The following is a 22,421-nucleotide window of genomic DNA, read 5'->3' as shown; positions in this document are numbered from 1 at the left end:
ACAGGCCATACTCATAGTGTTCGGAAGTGATGTATAACTTCTAGTTTGAAATGCAAATGTGTAGTCATTTGCTAATTTCATTATGAGAACTACTTCAGACTCTAACCAGTACAGCTGGCTTCTTCCTGCAAAAGAAAAGTGTCTACCATCTTCCCAGGCTGGTGGCTCCCTCCTGCTGTGGTAAAGCAGCTCCCATGCTTCTCAGTTGGATGCTTTATCATGAAGAGCCTCCCACCAGTCTCCTTGGTACTGTGGTTGTCAGCAATGCTGTGTTAGAGCACGCATGGGAAGAGAGCAATGTCCTTCGCTTGCCTCAGGGCTGGTCAATGGCTTGGCACTGTGGCCTCTACAGTACTTGGGCCAGCAGGCGGGCTCCTCCTTGGGGAGCACTGAGCCAGTGCCTGCGATGGCCGATGGCCTACCGGGTTGCATCTTTTGGTCTTTCCCACCCTGAGCTCAAAGCAAACTGTTGAGTAGATGCTTACAGAACACCAGGGTATGGTTAAAGGACAGAGTTGAGATGTCGCCTCTTACCATCCACCATAGAGTTGACTTCTGTCTCTATGCTTTTTATAGCCCAGGCCAGGCTAAGAGTGACTCTCAGATCCTCCAAACCTGCCGCCAGCACACTTAACAAATTCTAAACCACAGCCTCCAAGTTGGGTAGTAGAAAAGGGTGTGTGCAGAAAACAACACAGTTACAAGCAGAACATCTCTCCTTTGCCATAGTCTCAATGCCTTTCTAAGGGCACTTCAAGAGCAAACCTCAAATCATCTTTTAACAATAAATTAATGTTATAATTGTATATATTTATAAGGTACATGGTTTAATTCAGTTATTAGATGGAAGAATAATTGATGCCAAGTTAGTCAGCATATCTGGCACCTCCACATTTCTCTGTGGTAAAATCAGTTGAAATGTTCAACACACCATTAGTAACAACACACTGTATTGTGTGAAGGTCTCAAAGGAAACAAAAAGTCACCTCCTTCCCCCTGAGATTTTGACCTTTGACCCCCCTCTCACCACCCCTCCCTCTCACTACCCAGCTTCTGTACCCAGTATTCTACTGGTCTTCTGTTGAGGATTTCTTCAGATTCTACTGTATGGGGATGTGGAGGATCTGTTTTTCTGCATCGGCTGTTTTGCGGTGTGATGGCCTCACACTGGCAGATGCAGAGTTCTGGTGTTAAGGTCAGACAGGGTCATGCATAGACCCCATATTTTCTTCACACATTCATGATGAGGTGGGTTCCTCATCATGGCAACTGTGAGTGCTGCTGTGCACACCTCTGTGATACACTGACTTTGGATCTTTGGTGTAATAATTATGCCTAACTGTGGACCCGTAGGCAAACTGGTGAAAGGTAAATGTGGGGGGGGGGGGGGGGGGGCGAGGGGACTGTGTGGTCAGACATTTAGAAAAGATGTAAGGAGGATATGACCACCTTACCACAGACTCATTAGTAACCAGGAACAAACTATACAGCCGTCTTGTAACTGTCCTTGAAAAGCAGACTCTGGCTGACCTTGGGAAGCCTGTGTCACTTGGGACTGGCATGGACAGCCGGTTCACGTCTCTTTCTCATTCCTTTGTAGTGAGGAAGAGGAGGCTCGCAGACCTGACGGGGCCTATTATTCCCAAGTGCCGCAGCGGTGTCTAGTGTGCAAAGGGAAGCCCACGCCTATGGACTGGACATGGTCTACTGATGTGTGTCCCCAGTGGCGACCAGGAGGCAAATGCTGGTGTGGAACTCTGGGGGTTCAGTCCTTTGTGCACTAAGGCTTAGGTTAACTAGTGACTGTAGTTGGGCCTTTTATAAAATGTGGTTAATGTGAAGTTTTTCTTTAGTCACAGTTCAGTCTGGTAATTATTTAAAAATGCAGAAGTCCTTGAGCCAGCAGGTCTTGCTGCAGACAGTGTGGCACTGGCAGACAGCCCCGGAGCCCCTTGGTGGCCATGCTTTGGTGCTGAGGTGCACTTACAACACGGAATGCATCCGCACAGAACTCTTCCGACCTACTTTGGAAGCATAAGCATGGTGAAACAATTTATTTCAGTTTGATCATATCAACTCAGTATTTCAACCCCACTTGAAACTTTAACACCAAGATTAAAGCTGACAAACTGATTCCAGGGTCATCTCCCCCCACCCCCACACACACAAGAATGAAAGACAAGCCCTAAAATTTTCTAAGCATCAGAAAGACACAGGATTCCTTCTGCCAGGTAAGAGAAAGAGGGAGAAAAGTAATGGTGGAATTTTGAGTTTCAAAACCCACCATGCCAGGCAACAGACATACTTCTGAGTGCTGTGTGAACACCTGGGGATGCTCATCTGCAGTCAGAAATCATTTCTTCTTCACTGAATGCCAGCTTCATGATGATGGATGAAAACTTACGGCCACATAAAAACATCTCCCTATTCCGCAGTGGGCCAATGGCTTATGTGATATCAACACCACTGGCTGAATTTTCAGTCCACCATGCCTATGGTATTTAGCATGGCCCTGCTTACAGACACCAAGTGCCTGCCTGGTCACTTATGAGACAAATCAAATCACACAGAGCTCTTGCCTACAAACGAAGCCTCTGAAGGACAGCAGAGTACAACATCCTAACGTAAGGAATTAGGAGACCCTGGCCAAACAACACAAGGAATTACTTTGAAATCTAATCTTGGCATTCCTACTGGGTCCCTTTTTTAACACCATGGGAGCCAGTAAAAATGTTAAGACATGCTGTTCTTGTGCCTTTTAATAGACCACAGTGCCAGTTAAACTAGTATTTCTGTTGCTTTGGGGAGTTATTTTCCTTAGGGATTCAGCCACTGTTACAGTAACGACAAGGCTCAAAAACACTGAGCACAGCCCAGGGGCTTCTGATTTAAAAGAAAGTCTACACGCCGAATTGTAAAGCTGTGGAGAGTGCAGGGTAACTAGAGGTGGCGTTGGGGCCTCAGCACTATGAGTGTCCACTGAGGCTGCACATGGGCCTAGGAGTGGCACCAAGCTGCAGGGACAGCCAGCCCCACTCAGCTTCTCCTTGAAACACAACTGCAGCTGCATTCTGCATCACTGGAAACTGCAAAATACTATTAAAGCCATTTGGTCTATGTGTGGCTCTGTGTGCTTCTTAAGAATGGTAGGATAGGAGCATGTGCCCAAAGGCCAGGAGGCTAGGTAGCAACCATGCAAGCTCACTAACAAAGTGTCTCGTATGACCCAAAAGCCTGCTGCACATCTGGACCCTCAAGGACACTTACAAGCTGAGAGAGGGTTGCTAGGTAATGCACAGCTGCTAGAGGAACATCTTTAAAGAAACCAAGGCAATAAAAGCATGGGTCACCTCTTTCAGAAGACCTCCGTGAAGGGACAGAATGCCATTACTTTAGATTCTGAAGGCCACATGGTCTCTGGCCAACTACTCAGTAGTGCCATGATCACATATAAAGGAATGGGCTGGCAGATTCAGTAAATCGTCAAGGCACAAGATGGTCAGAGCCACAGAGCCTTCAGTTAGGGAAGAGACTGAGGCAGGGAAGACAGAGCTGGCCTGGTTGAAGAGTCCACACCCAAGGCCCAACTTTTATACCTTTGCTGCCAGGGTAAAAAGGTTTGCTGACCAGAGCAATGACGACCACCCTGCTGCATGGCAGAGGAGCCACCAAGCTCAAGACAACCTCTCATCACCATTGGGATCCCACACGGGTTACCTTTGCCCCAGTCCCTAGCATCTTCTGAATCATAACGGGTAAATTAGGTGGCCGACACGGGACCCCCCTGACGGCCTTGCGGTGGCCATCTGCTATGGTGGCATGGCCAGCATGGATGCTCTCCATTTGCTTCTACTCTTCCCAATCTGCACACGGCTACTTAGGTCTACACTGTGGAGCTTAGCGAACGCCGGACGTGCACAGCCTCACTGTGCTAGGCTGCGGGCCCAGGCTCACAGGGAGTTATGCATGCTGCTCCTGCGGGATGCGTGGCCTCCGGGCAGTACACTCACACTCTTCTTTAAAACTGTCCCGGGTAGGGCCTGAAGCCTGCTTGCCCCCTTTGTCTTGACACATGACACAACACGCTGTGAATCCTTGTCCTTGACAGGCAGAACAGGTCAACACAAGCTGGCGGCATTGAGGAGTAGAACAGAGTTTATATTGGTCCCACGGGGCTCCACAGTATGAACATTCTAGGGAAGAAAGGATCTTATTATTCTCTCTCTCTCTCTCTCTCTCTCTCTCTCTCTCTCTCTCTCTCTCTCCCCTTTGCCTGTACATGCACTCGCACGTGCGCGCATGCACGCATGCACACACACACACACACACACAAACACACACGGGGGGGCATGTATTTATCCAATTTCTAAAATAACCCTTAGTTCACTAGAATCTAATATAGTCTTTTGGCAAGGGAATGTTTCCAAGACAGACATAGTTCCAAGACCAACTATGACCTAAATATTTGGTAGGCTGAGACAGAAGACTAAGTTCAAGGACAGCCTCAGCTATGTGTACAGTAAGACCCTGTCTCAAAAGTAGAAACAAATAAAATACTATTCCTGTTGTCTAAGAAAAAAAAAAAAGGCCTTTATTGGGGATCAGATATGGTGTGGAGAGGGGGCTTCTGGGACTGCGTTCTGATTCCTCTTCATCCATTCTTCCTTCCATCAAGAAATTTCCCCGTGTAGTCTCCCTGATAATCTCTCTTCCCAGGGGGACAACATACCAAATACAGATGACCCCACATTACATCCAACTTAGAGAACACACAACTTCCCACCCCAGGCCACTGCCAGGACACCTGATCACCCAACTCCTCCTGGACAATGCTGGTCACGTCTGAGAACAGCAGTGTCCCTTCTGTGACGCCTTTGGCCTTTCTCTCACAACAGTCACATACAGGCATTTCCTCTACAGATCTCACTGCTTTTCTGCTTATGATCTATATTATACTTTGCTATAAAGCAGATCTAAGGGTTTAAACAAAACAGATATTGGACCATCATGAGAAAAGATGGGAGAGGTGGGCAGACAAGATGGCTCAGTGGGTAAAGGCAACTGCTGCCAGGAATGATGGCCCCATGGCCTACAAGGTGGAAGGGAAGAACTGAGTCATTCCTGCAGGTTGTCCTCTGCCCTCTCCTCACACGCGGTGGAATGGGCATGAGCACTTAAGTCGATGAGTAAACGTAATTTTTTACAAAGACCAGAGGGAAGAGGAGAAGATGAGCAAATCTTACTAAGAGGTCTGTAATCAGAAGGTTCTAGAGACTGGCAATTCATATTCTGGGCACCATCTCTCCTTCCCTAATTATCTGGCCCACGAGGCCCCCCGGTGTGAGCAGCTGGAAGCAGCCACGCTGACGGCCTGCCCTACCCTTCCACTCTCACCTCCAGATGTACACGCTGGGATGGGATTTGGCTGCAGCATGTCACACCACTGATCACCAGGGTTGATTTGGCTGATCTGCCTGTCTAAGCAGGTGTCCCTTTCCTCCCTCATGGCTCCCTGAGTGTCCCTTCCTGAAGCTGCAACCCAAGCAAAGTAAGAGGACTTTCCCCATATAAAAGAGGACAGTCTTAGGTCAGTGGTACACTAGCAGCTGTGTCTTCCTGCTCAGCCCTCCAGTGTGAATGTAGCACAGTGTGTCCACGGGCTGACCTACTGCTTGCTCTTTGCAGTGGATATCTACAGCCTGACCCCACCTATGAAAAACAACTTTAAATGAATAAAATCAAATGCATCATGTTATCAAGAAAATACAGCATCACAAAATAACTTTCAAAGTGTGATAACAAAAGCTATGCTATATGTTAACACATTCGCAGCAGTGGATGGGGCAGGACTGGGAACCCTACTGGAGACGAAAGCCCAGGGCACCTGGCACAGCTGGTCTGCCTCATGATGGGGTGTTTCATTTTGTCAGGTCCCCTGAATTCTCCACACCATCTCTAGGCTAAGTCCCTGACTTCGCCTGTCTGTCCAGCTCCAGGCAGGGTTAAGACCGTTCTAAAGGACTTGCCCACCCAGTATACGGCATGGTCATTACCATCTGAAGCCTGTTCATCCCAGTGTCTCCACGTGATGCTCAGGTGTCCTGGCCTGCCGTCCCTAGGCAACGGCTCTGGAATGGTGAGAGATTCTGACCCGGATTAAGGTGGCTCTGAACCTGGCTGACCTACCTGATACCACAGAACTGTTGTAGGCCAAGGCAAAGCGCTCATCAAAAACAAACAGCTTCCCTTTGTAAAAGCCGTCAGGAAACTCTTCCAGGTACTTGTGGATGCCACCCTTGAGCTGGAACACTTCCTTACATACTCCCTGCATGCAGGAAAAACAAACACTTAGAAGTGGTTCCATGGGGAGTGTCCAAGCAGAGGGCTCCCAGAGGCCCCTTGCGGGGTGTGGAAAATGCTGACCAAGGGGTCAAGGAAGCACCTGGCTGGACCTTGCCTACTGGAGGCTGGGTGATGACAGCAGGCAGGCCCTTCACCCTCCAAGACCCTGGAAGCCGAACTATTTCTGCTCTCCCCTAAATATAGGAAGACATCTGTCGGGACATGGAACGTTACTGAATTTGCTCTTCTCAGGATCAAGCACGAGGATTAGGAAAGGGAGCTGCTCAGCTAAGCTTACCCTTTTGTACCTGATGAGTCTTCAAGACTCCTAAGTGCTGGAGACTTAAGAGGCTCAGGTTTTATACTTACAAACCCAATGCTGGAGCTGTACCAGGGAAATTAAATCCCTCGGCCAGCTAGCGGTGAGCAGGGGGTGAGGGGTGGAGTGAGGGGCGGGGAGCTCCACACAGGCTGGTGGGTGGAGTGGTCTTCACCGGGGTGCTGGCCTGCAGTGGCTCACCTTGGCTCTGAGGTATGCAGAACCCCGTTCGCAGCGAATTCCTCCAGTGCAGTACATCAGCACCCTCTTCTGCCTGAAAATGTCAAGGTTTTTGTCAACGTAGCTAGGGAAGTAACTGAATTTCCTGATGTCTGGTGCTAAGCAGCCCTGGAATCGTCCCTACAACACGGGGACAGAAGGAAATGATTAGAAAAATGTACCTGCTGGAAGCCTAGTTTTTCCCAATAACAACCCCACCTTGGCAAAGAGCATAGGCTCGCCGAGGTCCGCATCCCACACTCTCGCACCCTTTAACCTCAAGATCAGGGTGGGGGTCCCTTTCTTACAGGTCCCTGAGGGGGTAGAGGGTAAGTTCACTGGAAATAAAATCCCTTTATGTGTCAAGATGTCTTTAACTCATATCTTTTAAACATTCTCAACAGACCTAGAGCTCAGGACGTAGGTTTTCCTGATGATGCCGGTCCAGGATGGGCGGTGGCTTGGCTAAGGGCTCCACATGGAAAATACACAGTGCTGTGTAAGGCACACCTACTACTTTATGCCACTCGGTCTGCCTCGTACTTACTATTTTGCTTTCATAGAAGTTTCTGCAGTCCAGTAGGATAGTATCACCTTGTTCCTGATTTGTTTGTGATAAGAGCTTTTCTATTTCTTTATGAAATTCACTAGGAGATAAATGGATTCCTAAAACCAAGCCAAACATTTACATTAAACCAAAATGAAAAATGAAAATCTAACCACAGCTGTCCTGATCTGACTGAAGTGCTGACTCTGCTCCTTTCCACCCAGCCCTCTGTTCATAATTCCAGCAGACAGGAATGGTGGGCGGCTGGTCATCAGGTTGATAGCTCAGCAGCCCCGGCATTGCCATCTCCTTCCTCCAACCGGAGTTCCAGCAGTTTGGAAATAAGGGATTATCTTAAACCAGATGCTTGTGGACTTATTTGGAGCAGCAGTCTGTGTGCTGAAGTCACTAGTGAGTGAGGAAATGGACAGTGTCCTCCTGTCATGTCCCCAAGGAAGCTTCCGTGTCCTCAGTACTCACAGCCCTCAAAGTGCCAAGTGAAAAGCTGAGCACAGAGTCAAGGCTGAGACCTTGGGTCAGGCCAAGGTAGTTGAGAGTGTGATGTCACAGAAGAGTCTGAGCATATGTGTGATTGGTACAAGGCCAAGACGATGTATCTGCATCTGTGGGCATGCAGAAGAGAAGAGGGCAGAGGCGGCAGTATGCCCAGACATGAAGAGAAGGTGATGGAGAAGACAACAGAGATGGAGAGAGCGTGAGAGTGCACGAGGGTGGAGAGGAAGGTCGAGCCCCAGGAGTCTCTGCGCCTGACTCTCAGAACTACCCCAGACAACTGGGTAACTGTGAAGAACTTAGAGTGAACTTGGCACTGTAGGTTAATGACACTTCAGGATAAGGGCCTCGGGTAACACTCATGGCTGAGCTTTATGGCACCATGGGAGCCTCATTCCATTGGGCATAAACCCCAACTACCACCTGACAATTCTCCAAACCCGGGGAGGAAAGGGGTCCCTGAGCAGTTTAGGTTTCCAACTCTGAAAGCTAAAATTATACACTGCAGCCGGGCCTGGTGTTATTCAGGTCCGTGCCATAGACTTACATGGGTCAGCCTTCTTCTTGTTTACCTATGAAAACTGAATGCCTCAGAAGCAGGTGGCTCTTTGAGAGAAGACCATACTACCTAGGAAGTAGTGGTGGGAATATAAGCAAAGGAAGGGACTGCACCTGATCTGACCATGCTGGCCCAGAACTGTCGAACATAGATGCTGTTAGCCGCCTGTGGCTGACAACTTCCTCTAACAATAAGTGTGACATACATACTGCAATTCAAGGACTAAGTATGAAAAGTAAACAACCTCACCAATAGTTTTTGTATTCATTACATAATAACATGTTTTGGACATACTTCATTTAATCATGTTATATAAGCTAATTTCACCTATCTAATTATATTAGAAACTGAAAAATAATGTTATGTGGCTCCCATATTTCTAGACAGAAATCTCTGTGAGCAAACTCTCGACCTAAATAGCAATCTAGGAGAGACGTGAACAGAAGACCACCCTTAGGGTGTAACTAGACTAATCCAAGACTGAGGAATATACACAAATATTAGGTGCCTACAAACCTAGTCTGCAAGGCCAGTAAGATGGCCCAGCGGTAAAAACGTTTCTTCCAGCCTCATGAACTGAGTATGATCCCCAAAACCCCACTGGAGGAAGGAGAAAGACGAGCCTCATGACTTCCACATGTTCACAGTCACACAAGTACAAGTGAGCGAGGACATGTAATTCTGAAACCCTGATCTGCAGTGAAGGAGAGGTGAAATTCCAAGACACAGTCAACTGAGGACTATCCCAGGGGAAGCACTTAACACTATCCAGAGTCTGAGAAACTCAACAAGCCAAATGCCCGAGATCCTTGAAAGCTAATGTGCAGTAGGGAGAGCTGAATGTACAAATTCAAAAACATTTTTTTTCTTGTTAAAGGGATCTTATTTAAACCTGTTTTTCTTTATGTGTGTGGAGGTCAGAAGACAAGCTCAGGCCTCAGTGCTCACCTTGCACCTTGTTTGCAAAGCTCCTGTGGGCTAGCTGGCCTGTGAGCCTCTGCAGAGCCTCCTGTCTGCTCCCACAGTGCAGCCGGAGCACTGGGATTGCAGCTTTGCATGAGTCTAGGGTCTGACACTCAGGTCTCTACACTTGAGTGACAAGTGCTTTAACCATCTTCCCAGATCTTCTTACTTAATCTTAACTGAAACTTAAATCATTATATAGCGGCAAGTCAATGACAATAGATCTATTAAGTGACTGTGACTAAAATGTTTTACACATGGTGACAGTTATACTTAAGGGCTACTCTTTCTTTCTTTTAAAGGTGTTTACTAAAGAATTTATGAATAAAGTAACAGGATCTAGGATGAGAGAAAGGGATGGGGCACAGGGGACAGCTTGCCATGAAGGAGCAGCTGCTGGGGCTATGTGTAAGCACATGGAAGGTCACTCCATTAGTCTCTGTACTCTAGTTAATGTTTGGAAATGTTCACGGTAGAAAGTAAAACAAAAACAAAAATCCCTGCCAAACAAATGCCTTTCAATCATCATAGTAACCACTGGGAATCGGGGTTTGAATGTTCTAGAACACTGCTTTGGTTTTGAAAGCCATTTGCTTACTGTGGCAAAAGCCCATGCACTCTTTCTGCAGATGAACTATTTGCAAATATAATCACATTGCTTTTTAATTGCTTTCTCTAGCAAGAGGAAACAACTTCTTGCCAAACCATCACCAAGAAAAATGTGCTTTGGGTCTATAGGTAAGCTTTTAGTTACCATAAGCACCAAAGAAGCCAGTTAAGTGCTGGATGGACAGAGTCAGCCTCCCATGGCTACTGTAAAGAGAAGATTTAGTTCAGTTCTTGCCAATCAGCATTTAACTTTCTATTACATTTTATGTCTATGGCAATCAGTAACAATTCTTTAAAACATAAGCATACCGGGGTTTTTGTAGGAGACCTGACTGGGGCTGACACCCATAGGCACGATCTCTTCAAACACACCGACTCGCAGTTCCGGAAAGCAGTGAGACCCTCCTTTGCTGCTCTGACCAAACAGAAACAAGACAGAGTTTACTTGTCCCACTGCCAGGTAAAGACAAATGGAAGAATTATGGCTTGTTTTACAGTGTGATAGCTGAAACTTTAAACCTCCAATTAGGTAGGGGAAAAACTTTCAATGAAGATAAAGTTATGGTCCAAAATGCTGCAGATAATTCAACATGTTAATAAATGTTTCCTGTGCCTCTTTGATATGCAGGAACCCTGTGTCTGTGTGGTTGTGCACATGTAACTCAGCACTACTGAGAGAACTGCATATGATCACACGCCGGCTTTTGTGTCTTGCTGTGGCCAGTGTGAGAATTAGTGACGTGTTCCCACTAGTGTATCACACACTGTGACAAAGCATACAGTACTTAGACACGGCACCTCAGCTGACAGAGCCACGGGCCACCATAGAGATCTGTACAACAGTCTCTCCGGATCTAGTTTCCGGTCTGTGTAACTGTACCATCCTTATAGGAAGGGAGACGAGGATCTAGAAAGGATACGACACACAAAGTGACTTGGGCACTCAATGGAAGCAGTGGCAATCCTGCCTGTTTTCCTGCACTGGCTGGGAGCTCCCGGGGAAGGGGTCTGTCCGGCTCTGTGCTCTTCAATGACCCACAGAAGCAGACTGCTCAGCTTTCGTTTCTATTCTATTCTCTTACCTTAAAATCCTCCTCACTCAGGTAACCCTTAAATAATGGGCAAGAAAGCATGGCTTCCACGTAGAGTCTGGTGGCCACTCTGCTTCCTCCAACGGTTCCATTGATCCCTTCAGTAGCGACCCGAATCTGAGACACAAGACAGAGAACAGTGCTGTCTTGGTTTGAGTGTCTTCCCAGATAAGCTAAAGGTCCCTTTCACGTCAATGACCTAACAGGAAAAGCAGAGGCCCTGCTGTGGCTGCCACAGTATCACAAGATGGAGCACAAGTCCCTCTGAAACAGCATGGCCTGCTGTTCACTTGTGCCAAACAAGCTCTGAAAAGCCTGTGTGCTCCAGAGCTCCAACAGTCCAGCAGCCAAAGGGGATTCTGAGATGAGTCTAAATCCAGGCTACAAAGGGAAGCTTCCAGAAGCAAAGGAAGAGGATGAGCTCCAGCACTTCCTCATGGGAGGCCTAAGAAGCCTATATGTCTAACGATGCCAAAAGTAGAATTAAAGAAAAAACAAGCTACTGAGGAAACTTTATCCCAGTCCTAAGGAGAGGCCTAACTTGACAGTGGGAATGTACACATCTCCTCTGCTTGGAGGCCGAGGGAAAGCCACATCCCAAAACCATGGGCTTACTTCAAGTTATATTTTGCTCACTAAGTGCCCCATATCTGCATTAAAGCCTGCTACATGGGTGCTTGTGTGTAAATGCATGTGTGCCCATATCTGTGGCTCTCTGGCTTCTCTAATCTGAAAATGTCTTTGAATGGAGTGTGAGAGCCAGGCTAGGATTCCTGGGGCTTGCACAGTTGGTTTTCCTAGTAGAGTAAATCCTATAGGTAAGTTTAAGATGGAGCAGCTTTATGAAGAGCCATCCCTAGAGTAGGTGCTAGAACGTACCAGCTGAGGAGTCACAGTCTCTGAAAAGACGTGATCCAATCAGACCCTGAACTGTTACCAGTATTCAAACATGAATGCAGCCATATTTGAAAGTTATATGTGGCCATTAATTTTCAGTGTCCAAAAAAGACAAGTGAATTGTCTCACTCGATTCAACATTTTAGGTTACAGATAAACAACAGGAGTCATCCTACAAACCGATGCCAACTGACTGATAGCTACCCAGAGATGAAGTGTCCCGAGTATCACCACCACCTTGAGAAAAAGGGCTGCAGGGATGGCTGGGGTATGGGGTGCTCACGCCTGTGATCCCAGCACTTGGGGAGCAAGGCAGGACAATCTGAGTTCAAGGCCAGCCTGGTCTACAGAATGAGTTCTAGGAAAGCCAGGGATACACAGAGAAACTCTGTCTCAGAAAACCTACAAAATAAAATAAAATAGAGGCTACAGTTCAGGGAGGCCATCTTGGTTTTACAGGGTGTGTGCCTATCACCAACTAATAGAAGATTACAAAGAAAAATAGCCTGGGACCAGCAAGGTCAGGAAGTCTGTCGAAAACAGTCTGACTGGGGTGATGGTGAATGTACGTTTCTATGAACCTATTTCTAGGCAGACAGGCAAGTTCTTTCCTATTTCATTTTAGTCTCAGAAGCGAAATGCATGTCACACATAGCCACTCCCTACAGAGTCATCTCTAAACTCACTAGTCTAGAAATACCTACATTCTCAAAAAGTCATGCAGACGCCCTTTGGTGCAAAGGCCCTGAACTAGGAATCAGACAAGCTGAGATTCAGAGTCAGACAATGTGGAACACCTGCTGAGAGACAGGACTCCTAACTGTTCTGCCATCTCCAGATCTCACTCTCAAATTTTTGAGGTCATATGGTGCACAGCAAGGAACATTCAGGTTCTCCTTTTCCTTACCTAGAATCAATGATGTCAAAACCCAGCACTGAAGTCTCACTAAACTCTCACTGGCTAAGTCTTTGAAGTCTGAGAGCTAGGAAGATACTGCCATCTGGTGGACAGGATTGCTCACTGTTAGCGTGCCAGAGGAGGCTGGTCCTAGACAAGAGACCCCTTTCTGCTCTCTCTGAATGTAGCCTAGCCTCTCTTAGAATTGCAGCAATCTCCTGCCTCAGCCTCCCAAGTGCTGAGATTACAAGAGTGTATCATCACACCTAGCTTTAAACCAAGATAAGACTGATTTTATAATTATGTACATGTATGAACATCTTTCATAGTGAGAAAGCTCACTGAATAGAGATGGCGATACACACACACACACACACACACACACACACACACACACACACACACACACACACACTTAACCAGAGCACAAATAGTTACTGGTTTTCAAAACTGGGTGCTAGAAATTAGGGATACAGTTGTTGAAAAGAGCACTCCCCTGCCCTATCTCAGGCTAAAGGAGATCAAGATGCCACCAGAGGGTACACTGAGGGCAATGAATTTGGATGGGAGGTCAGAAGAGGCCTCTGTAAAGGGTCATTACAACCGAGAACTGAAGCTTCAGAAAAGTTAGACTACAGACAGACTGGGTGTTGGCATGAACCCTCAGGAGAATTTGCCTAGAAAAGCGGGCAAACAAAACAAGACTGCGTCCGAGAAACCAAAGAACCTGCGACGGAAGGCCAAAGGCCCTGGTCTTGCAGCAGCCCAGGCTGTGTCAAGGGCTCCCCCACTTGCTGCTGCTGGAGCTGTTCTGACGAGCTCATTCTGCCTGCTGCCCTGGAGAGCAGATGAAAGGGTGAGAACTGGACACTGCAGTGGACATTACCACATGGACAAGACAGACAGGGTGGCAGTGCAGGCTGGGGGTGGGGGGAGAGTAAACGGAGTCAAGGGATAGGGCAGGGTGCATGCGGGGATGTGGGTGCGGAAACCCATCGATCAGTTTATTAGCAGCTGGGGCATAGGAGAACAACCACCATGTTCTCAGACACTCCCTACTTCACTTCTGTGATTGTTTGTGTGTGCTTGGCCCAGGGAGTGGCACTATTAGAAGGTGTGGCCTTGTTAGAGTAGGTGTGTCCTAGCTGCCTGGAAGCCAGTATTCTGCTAGCAGCCTTCAGATGAAGACATAGAATCCTCAGCTCCTCCTGCACCATGCCTGCCTGGATGCTGCCATGTTCCCTCCATGATGATAATGGACTCTGAACCTGTAAGCCAGCCCCAATTCAATGTTATTCTTATAAAAGTTACCTTTGTCATGGTGTCTGTTCACAGCAGTAAAAACCTAACTAAGACAACTTCCTCTTGGTTTAAATTTTGAAGTCTTTAATGTGCATAGGCATATAGCTGGAGGGTAAGGCACAGAGGGCATTTTACAAAAGTAAATTCACACAGAGGAGTCACCATCTGGGAGAAGCTTCCTCTCATCTTTACACACACTTGTGGATACCTGAGAAACATGCAGTTTTCATTTCCTTTCTAGAGTTTCCAATCCTTGCTGAACCTTGCTCCAGCCCTGAGAATGCATCAATGAAGACAAAGCTTCTGGTCTCACAAGGCCCCATATGCTACAAGGGAGACAAGCTTTCCGTTCGGACTGCAGAAAGTCTTTAAGCAGCAGCAGAGGCAGAGCACGGTGAGGACACTTCACACTGTACTGCTGAGGGGACAGCACTGGAGTAGATCTCTGAGTGTATGAGGCATGTCAAGGAGGGAAGGGCCTCACAGAGGGAAGGAATAAATGTCGGTACCCGAGATCATCAAAGACATGATTCTAGGAAAACCAAGGTGTGACTTGGAATCAAACATGCAGAATCTATGAGACTTTTGAGTTCAGAACAGTTCCCTATCTCAGCTGACAGATGTATCAGAACCCAGCCAAGCCTGCTCCTCTATGTACTATCCACAAATGTTTCCAATCTATAACAATGAATAAAAATGATTGTAACAAAGCCTGAAAGTTGACTGAGTCCTTGTCTACAAAGGAACACATCAATAGCTGCTTTATACTTTGTTAGAATGCAAGCAGGATCCCCTTCCTTCTAAGAACCCACCATGTGAAGACTTGTACAAAGAGCTCCTGCAGCCCACGGGTGGGGAGACACGAAGAGGCTGTGGAGGCTTTGAGGGCACTTGGAGCATGGCTTACCTTGCCTGTAAGGTGCAGGTGATGGCACAGAGCTGTCTGCCAGGCACAGACCCAGCGGGGGTCCTCCAAGTCACAGTAGCAGTAATACAGAAGCACCTCTCCTTCCTCATCTCCCTGGCCACTACAAAAGGAAAGTCAGGCGAGAGCACCTGAGCCACAGGAGCCACAGTTCGCAGTGCACCCAGGCGGAACTAGAGATCATGAAGCTGGAACAACTCGCACCTCTGTTCTTATTCTCCTAACAGGAGCACGCACTTCTCTTTCAGATTCTCTCCACACAGGACGGTATCTGTGCCAGACTTCTTATAAAAAGAAAATTCAATTTACTGTCCTCAGCGCTCACACCCAAGAGACAGATACTAACCCACACTATCGGCAAGCTGGGATTTGAGCTCACTGTGGCTTTGACTGGCTCACCATAAAAAAACATTTTACTTCCTTTTTTTTTTTTTTTAATGTAATACACTTACCTTTGAGGCATGTTATCATTGGCCACACAAGGCAAACCTTTCTATGTCGGCACGCTCCCAGAGTAGCACTAACCCACTGAGAAGACATCACGACTTTGGGGACCAGAAAAGAGTATAATAGAATATAGCTTGAAACTAGACTTAAAAATTTAAAGCAAAGAAAAACGTTGGATTCTGAAAATTCAGTATATAGAATATCGTATCTCCCAATAATCTTTTACAAAACATTTCATGTGTACGAGTGTTTTGCCTTCATGTTCGTCTGTATATCAAATGCATGCAGTGCCCACGGAAGCCAGAAGGGGGAATCAGATTCACTGGACTCACAGACAGTTGTTATCCTCCATGTGGATGCTGGGAATGAAACCTGCATCCTCTGGAAAAGTAGTTCTTAACCAAGAGCCAACTCTCCAGTCCTTTCCAATCATTTGTCTGTCTAGATGCATATTTGTGAATTCATCAGTGCCTGGACCAAAAAAATCTTACCTACTCTACTTATTTGGGCATATAAATCAAAGTATAATGCACAAATAAAACTCAAGCATATGTTCCCACTCAAGCCCTCAGAAGCTTTCTATTATCACAGATGCACTTTACCCTCCAGTCATGCAACCAGGGAGCAGACACTCTTCTGTGCGGCTTCTGTTTTCTTAGCATGAAGATTTACAAACCATTCCACACAGCCTATGCTATCAGCCGTCCACCTTATAACACTAAGTGTTCCTCTTCTGTTTGCTTGTTTTGTTTCTCCATGTAGCCCTGGCTGTTCTGGAATTCCCTCTGTAGACCAGGCTGGCCTTGAAGTCAGAGATCCTCCTCCTCTGGCATGCTGGGACTGAGGCATGCACTACCACTCCAGCAGTGCAGACCTGACCACACCCATTCTTTCACCTTCAGCTATTCAGTTGTTTCTGTTTCTTTAAATCTTTATGTCTGTGTACGATGTATGTATATGGCAGGAATGTGTTCTTGTATGAATGAAGGCACGTGGGAATCGAGACGTCCATTATGTGGGAGTCAGAGGACAACCTTGGGTGTTGGTCCTCACCTTCCACCTTGAAACAGGGTCTCTTCACTGCTGTGTACACAACACTCGCTGGCCTGGGAGCTTCGGGGGATTCATTTGCTGTCAGAGCACTGGGTGACCCCCAAGCACTCCTTGACTGGTTTTAAGTAGGTCCTGGGGCCTGAAACTCAGGTTCTCACATTTACGTGACAAGCATTTACCCCATTGCCATTCCTCCAGCCGCTATCTCTTTACAGTGTAACTAGCTATTACGTAGAAGACTGCCACAAGCACTCGTGGTGGGGCCTTTATGGGCGTGGGCTTTATTTCTACTGGTCACACCCCCAGGAGTGGATCACTAAGATGTCTGAATTTTGCACTCCCCAGCCAAGACTGGGCACTTCAGTTGATTTACCATGTCAGCTTTATCTACCAAGGTTGCTAGTCCTCATTTCCCACTCAGTGGCTAGCTGTATATCTCATTGCAGGTGAAAACATTTTAAAAGTAAACCAAACTACAGTGAAAAACTTACCTCCTCAGCTCTTGAGGGGTAATATGGCTCACATCAGGGAGCCAAGCAAACCCCTCCTGACTGGGAGTGAGATGGTCTTTGGGGAAGCGTCTTTTGTCTGTGGGCGTGAAACCCTGTGAGGCACCTGATGCTGCAGTGAGCTGCTTGAGAATAGCAGCAGTCTGCGCGTACACATCTTCAGCATGCTGTGTGGCCACATGTCTGTGGATGCTGGTCTGGTCTGCAAACAGCTGCTGACAGCATTGCCACCGGTTTTCCTTAAATTCACCAGAAGGTGCTGGAACTTGTTTGGTTTTGACAAAAAGGGCAAAGGCCTGCAATTAACATTTCAAATAGCATCATTAGTTAATGGCCTTAGGTTTAGGGGGGTAACAAAAGTTTCATTCAAATCTCTTTTATCACCTTTTATAGGGGTTGCTAGCTTGGCATCCTGTCAGTCCACAAACCCAAGAGCAAGAGCATGGGTTTGTACTGCTTCCGGCCACCTACACACTGACACTGGAGGGAAAGATACGGCTTCATACCCTGGCCTTCCACTCGACCCTGGCATCTGTGTCCTTCTGCGCGTGTAGGAGACGTGGACAAACCTGGGCACTTCCCTGTCCTTGTCCACGCGGCTCCAAGGTGGGATGCCACTGTTTTCTCTGCTGGAGTAGCTCTCAACTTTCAGCCTCATGCTGTGGTGACCCTCAACCATAAAATTATTTTGTTACTACTTCATAACTGTAGTTTGCTACCATTATGAACTGTAATGTAAATGTCTGGTGTGCACAATCTCTGATATCACAATCCATAGGTTGAGAACTGCCACTCAGAGTTCATTGCAGAGGCCTCCTGACATCACTCCACACTACTTCCACCAAATACTATTTCTCCACCTCCTAGATATAAAATCTTAGATATCTTCAAATACACTATCATAACTGTTCCAAGACTACATAATTCAAGACTAGATTCCAGCTGAGGAAGAGGCAAGCACAACAATCTGCTTCTACATGTACTTCATTAACTTTTTATGCTTGATCAAGAGAACACTGGAAGCAGTTTTACCTTCTTCTTTGCAAATGAGTATTTCTTCTTTGTACTGCCATCTAACTCTGCTTTGAGACGATTGCTTGGATTAGTGACATTAGATTCTTTTAAATCCAGATCAAAAGCCTTTAAAACACAGGTCTCCAGGCCATCCTCTTCGTCTGGTGAAGTGGAAGAAGGCATCTGGTTATCAGTGGGACAGATTCCTTTCAGTAGTGTATCTGAGACATAAGCAAAAGAGAAAATACAACAATCAGCCCTTTGGTTACTTCTTGAAGCCGACATGAAGTTAATGGAATCATGCAAATGAACAGTGGCCTCATAACCCAAGCTAACTGCTCGGTCACTTGCTCACTGCATAGTATTTATAGAACAACTTTGCAGGACTAAACACTCTTCTACACACTGTGAATGGAGAAGTAAATGCAACAGGAAAAAGTCTGTCTTCTTAAGTTTACAACCTCATAGGAAAGGTAAGCCAATAAATTGATTTATTTAAGTTGACTTTTCTTTCTTTAACATTCCGAAGGAGGAAACAATGGAGTAAGGAGGCAAGTGAAGGGGCTCCTCAGACACAAAGGGGCAGAAAAGCCTTTCTGAGGTAATAGCATTTTCGAAGAGACATGAACTAGGAAGTAGCCATGCTAAAAACAAACAAACAAATAAACAAAAAAACAACAAAAACAACTGGTAATGAGAGCAGGAAGGCAAGATCAACATCCCAAACCAACCAACACCAGTGTTACTATAGCTTTGTTTCTTTTACTCTCAAACCTGAGTCAAAATGCCCAAATTGCTACTGTGGCCAAATCTTACCAAAATGTATACACTATAACCAATGCAGTTTCCTTTGTTACATTTTATTTACTTCTGTGTCTACTTGTGCTTAGATGCCTGCCAGTTCTCTGCTTCCACATCTACACAGGCTCCAGGGACCAAACACCTTGTGAGGCTTGAGTGGCAGGGGTTTACCCACAAAGCCACCTTGCCAACCCCCCATTTTTTTTTTTACAACAAAATTAAGAAAAATCTATTCTTTAACCTTTTTTACAGTCCAGTCTTTATCCCCCTTCCTGTCTGCCCTCTGACTGGTCCTCATCCCACACTCATCTCCAAGAGGATGTCCCCACCCCACCCTGACCCTACTAAATCTCCCCTGGGGCCTCAAGTCTCTTGAGGGTTAGGTGCATCTTCTCTCACTGAGGCCAGACCAGGCCGTCCTCTGCTGTATATGTGTCGGGGCCTCCTATCAGCTGGTATATGCTGCCTGGGCCAACCCCTAGTTTCTAAATTAATTTTTCTGAGACTGGATCTTGCTACATAGTAGGGGCTGGCCTTGAGCTCCTAGTAATCTTAAATTTAAGATACCCCTTGCCTCTACTTCAAGAATGCTGGGCCACTATTCCAGGCCCTACGCTTTGCCATTCTTTTAAAGACAGCAGTCCACTTTGAACTACATCACTATCATCCCAGTGTATAGGCCCCTGAAGTTCTTGTCTGATTTAGTGCTGCTTGATGTTTGGTTTAGACCAAGGTGCATATTTTACATACCAAAGCAGACCTGGCTTTCAGGTTCTCCCAGAATCCCTTAGTCCCTATCTGGGCAGCCCTTCCCCTAGGAGGTCTTCCCTATACAATCCAGACATTTTGGCCTCCTTCCCTTCTTTGCTCCTGTGCCCTTTCCTCCCCTACCCTATCACCACAGTGACTTCCCTGACCTCTGTCCTGGCATCCATCAGGTGAACTCACCTGAAAGCAGCTTCCCAATAAACCCGCCTTTCACATATTCTCATCTGGCTAGAACTGGTTCATTTCAGGCAGAGAAATAACCTATCACTTAAGGCCCCTCTTGGAAGACTCTTCGGGAGACCTACTCCGATACTCTGTCCCTGCTCCTCTGATCACAGCTTGTACCATTCTCCCTTCACTTTAAGTCGGTCAGACTACAGTGCTTGTGGCCCTTCCTGAGAGGGTCATTTAGGGCTTCAGTTGCAAAAGGACAGAAGCTCCCCTTTGTTCACCATGTAGCTTCAGTAACCTGAACACCATCTTGTGTACAGAGTCACAGATGTTAAGTAATACAATACAGTACTGGTTGAATGAAATAAAGCAAGAGTTCAAGAGTCAGAGAAATGACTCTGTAGATACCTGACAGTCAGTCACGCAGGTTTCTGAGCACAGACCATTAGGTAAAGGAAGTAAGCCATAGTTTCTAAAATGTGAACAAGCTGAACTTATCAGAAAGAACACAGTGGTTTACACACAACGACGGGAACAGAACCCAAGAAGCCACAGTTTAAAATTTGAAATGGAAACTCCTGGAAAGATGGATTGCTTACATGTATGAATAAATAAATTAAAAGGCTTACATGTATGAATAAATAAATTAAAAGGATAAAATTCAATCTTAAAAGCCCAGGATTCAGCACCCTACCCGACTCCCGCGCACTCTCCTCTCACGGCAGTCTGAAACTCCAGTTCCCGGATGGTGTACAGACTTACACCCAGGAACGAATACTAAGATATTTTTTAAGTTCTGGAAGAGTTTTAAACATAGTAAATAAGTTTGATTATAGACTTGCTTTGAGAGTACAGCAGGCAGTGTTAGTGGATAAACGATAACACGCAGGAAGTGAAGGGTCTAATGACTCCTCCCTAAAGTCATGGTTTAAGTGAACCACAGAAACGGCCATTTACTGTAACAGGTAAGACCGAAGGAAAAGTTTTGGCTAGGCCATGGGCAAGGCAGTTTGGAGCCCATCACAGGACAGAAGACGTCCACATACTGTTCACGCCGCGCAGAGGGACAGAAGAACAATCCGAACCAGACCGATCAATATCTGGGGCGTCCGTCAGCTGGGAGAGGTGGGCCGTTGGACCGCATTAAGCAGGCTCGGCCGGGCGGGCTGGGCTTCCCTACCGCTGAGAGTGGCTTGCCCTCCTCCCTCGCTCAGGTCTCCCGAGGCGGCTACAGCCGGACGGCGAGAGTGAGAACACGTTACCCGCAATCCTTAGGCCTTTCCCGGGTCTCCCTTCACCGACTTGGCGCCGCTTGCCCGCCCTCGAGCCCACGCCCCCACGGCGGGCGCGCGCGTGCGTAGAAAGTCCCTGAGACGTCACCTGTCTCCGGAAGTCCTCCAAAACCGGCGCAGGGGCCGCCGGGAAAATACCGCTGGGCCTGTGCAAAGCTGAGGCGGGATCGCTGCGGCCCGGATAATTTAGCTCGCCGTCCGGAAGGTCCCAGGGTGGAAAGCACGAGGAGGCGGCCGTGCTTGGACTTCCAGACGCCGGCCTTTCACTGCGGAGCCCATCCGGTGCCTCTCCGCTCGCGCTTCACGCAGGCGTAGTGAGCGAGTGCGCCTGCGCGCCGCTGGGTCCGCGCGCCTCGCCGCTGACCGCGCACCGGCCGGCCGGCAGCCCGACGGTTCTGGTGGTGCAGGCGACTCGCAAGTCAGAGCGACAGCGCACTAGCAAGCAGCATGTCGCGGAGGCGGCACAGCTACGAGAACGATGGTAAGTGCTCTGGGCCTGGCCACCGCGCCCTGGTGAGAGCTGAGGCCGGGCTGCCCTCGGTCTCCAGGGAAGAGATCGGAGTCCTTTCTCCCTGGGAGGGTTAGGGGAGCCCCGAAGGGAGGCGGCTGGCTCGGATGTGCAATAGTGGCTTCAGGAAAGCGACGGGCTCCCTGCTGCCCCATCTCCTTCAGTCATGGGAAAGGAAGGCCTCCTGGTGAACCCCGGGGGCAAACCCGACCTGGGGTTCGGCGACACTGAAGTCTTAATACCTCACTACTGTACTGATCATGGAAACGCACATGTGTCTGTTGCTGCCCCTTAGGATCAGTTAGTGGCGGGGATCCAGTGATTAGTGTTTTCGTTTTAACTCTCCAGTGTGCACTTGGAAAGGACCCCGGGAAGACAGGGAAAGAACAAAGCTATGACAGAGGTCGGATGTATTGCAATCTGAGCCCTACTCCTCTACCTGCCACCCGCTTATTTCCCTCTTTTAGGCTTCAAGGAAAGCCCCAGAGGTCACTAATAAACAGTGCTGTTTTGTTGGATTGGCATTAAGCATATTTCCCTGTATAAGAAAGTGCAGGAAAACTAACCTGAGCAGATTAGTAATTCTCATGTCAGTTTTGATAGTCGCGGGTCAGGAGGTCGTGTTTTTTGGTTTTTGTTCTGTTTTTTGTTGCCAAGCTCAATTCCATACCATT

The 22,421-nt window shown here is 47.3% G+C and overlaps 3 protein-coding genes across 4 annotated transcripts in view; 2 read left to right on the top strand and 1 right to left on the bottom strand.

Moving 5' to 3' along the window:
- The window catches only part of TMOD1 (tropomodulin 1), a 68,984-nt gene extending 66,705 nt beyond the window's left edge, over positions 1 to 2,279 (top strand). For both annotated transcript variants that reach the window (XM_080940117.1, XM_080940118.1), the window contains exon 10: positions 1,601 to 2,279. In XM_080940117.1, coding sequence (XP_080796243.1) covers positions 1,601 to 1,665 — 65 coding nt within the window. In that variant the 3' untranslated portion in view covers positions 1,666 to 2,279. The remainder of the gene's footprint in view (positions 1 to 1,600) is intronic.
- On the bottom strand, positions 2,040 to 21,257 carry TSTD2 (thiosulfate sulfurtransferase like domain containing 2). The gene is made up of 10 exons (XM_080940116.1): positions 21,210 to 21,257; positions 18,226 to 18,428; positions 17,176 to 17,489; positions 15,167 to 15,287; positions 11,154 to 11,279; positions 10,381 to 10,486; positions 7,428 to 7,546; positions 6,863 to 7,021; positions 6,187 to 6,325; positions 2,040 to 4,193 (listed from the first exon to the last, which is right to left on the bottom strand). Exons 2-10 carry the CDS (start codon positions 18,388 to 18,390, stop codon positions 3,961 to 3,963), a joined length of 1,482 nt encoding a protein of 493 aa, XP_080796242.1. The 5' UTR covers positions 18,391 to 18,428; positions 21,210 to 21,257; the 3' UTR covers positions 2,040 to 3,960.
- Positions 21,258 to 21,383: 126 nt separating this feature from the next.
- NCBP1 (nuclear cap binding protein subunit 1) overlaps positions 21,384 to 22,421 on the top strand; it is a 30,781-nt gene continuing 29,743 nt past the window's right edge. The window contains exon 1 of the mRNA XM_080940115.1: positions 21,384 to 21,720. Coding sequence (XP_080796241.1) covers positions 21,687 to 21,720 — 34 coding nt within the window. The 5' untranslated portion in view covers positions 21,384 to 21,686. The remainder of the gene's footprint in view (positions 21,721 to 22,421) is intronic.

Source organism: Micromys minutus (assembly GCF_963924665.1).
Source record: "Micromys minutus genome assembly, chromosome: 28".
NCBI classification, from domain to species: domain Eukaryota; kingdom Metazoa; phylum Chordata; class Mammalia; order Rodentia; family Muridae; genus Micromys; species Micromys minutus.
The sequence above is the reverse complement of the archived record's forward strand: the minus strand, read 5'-3'. Positions and strand labels throughout refer to the sequence as shown.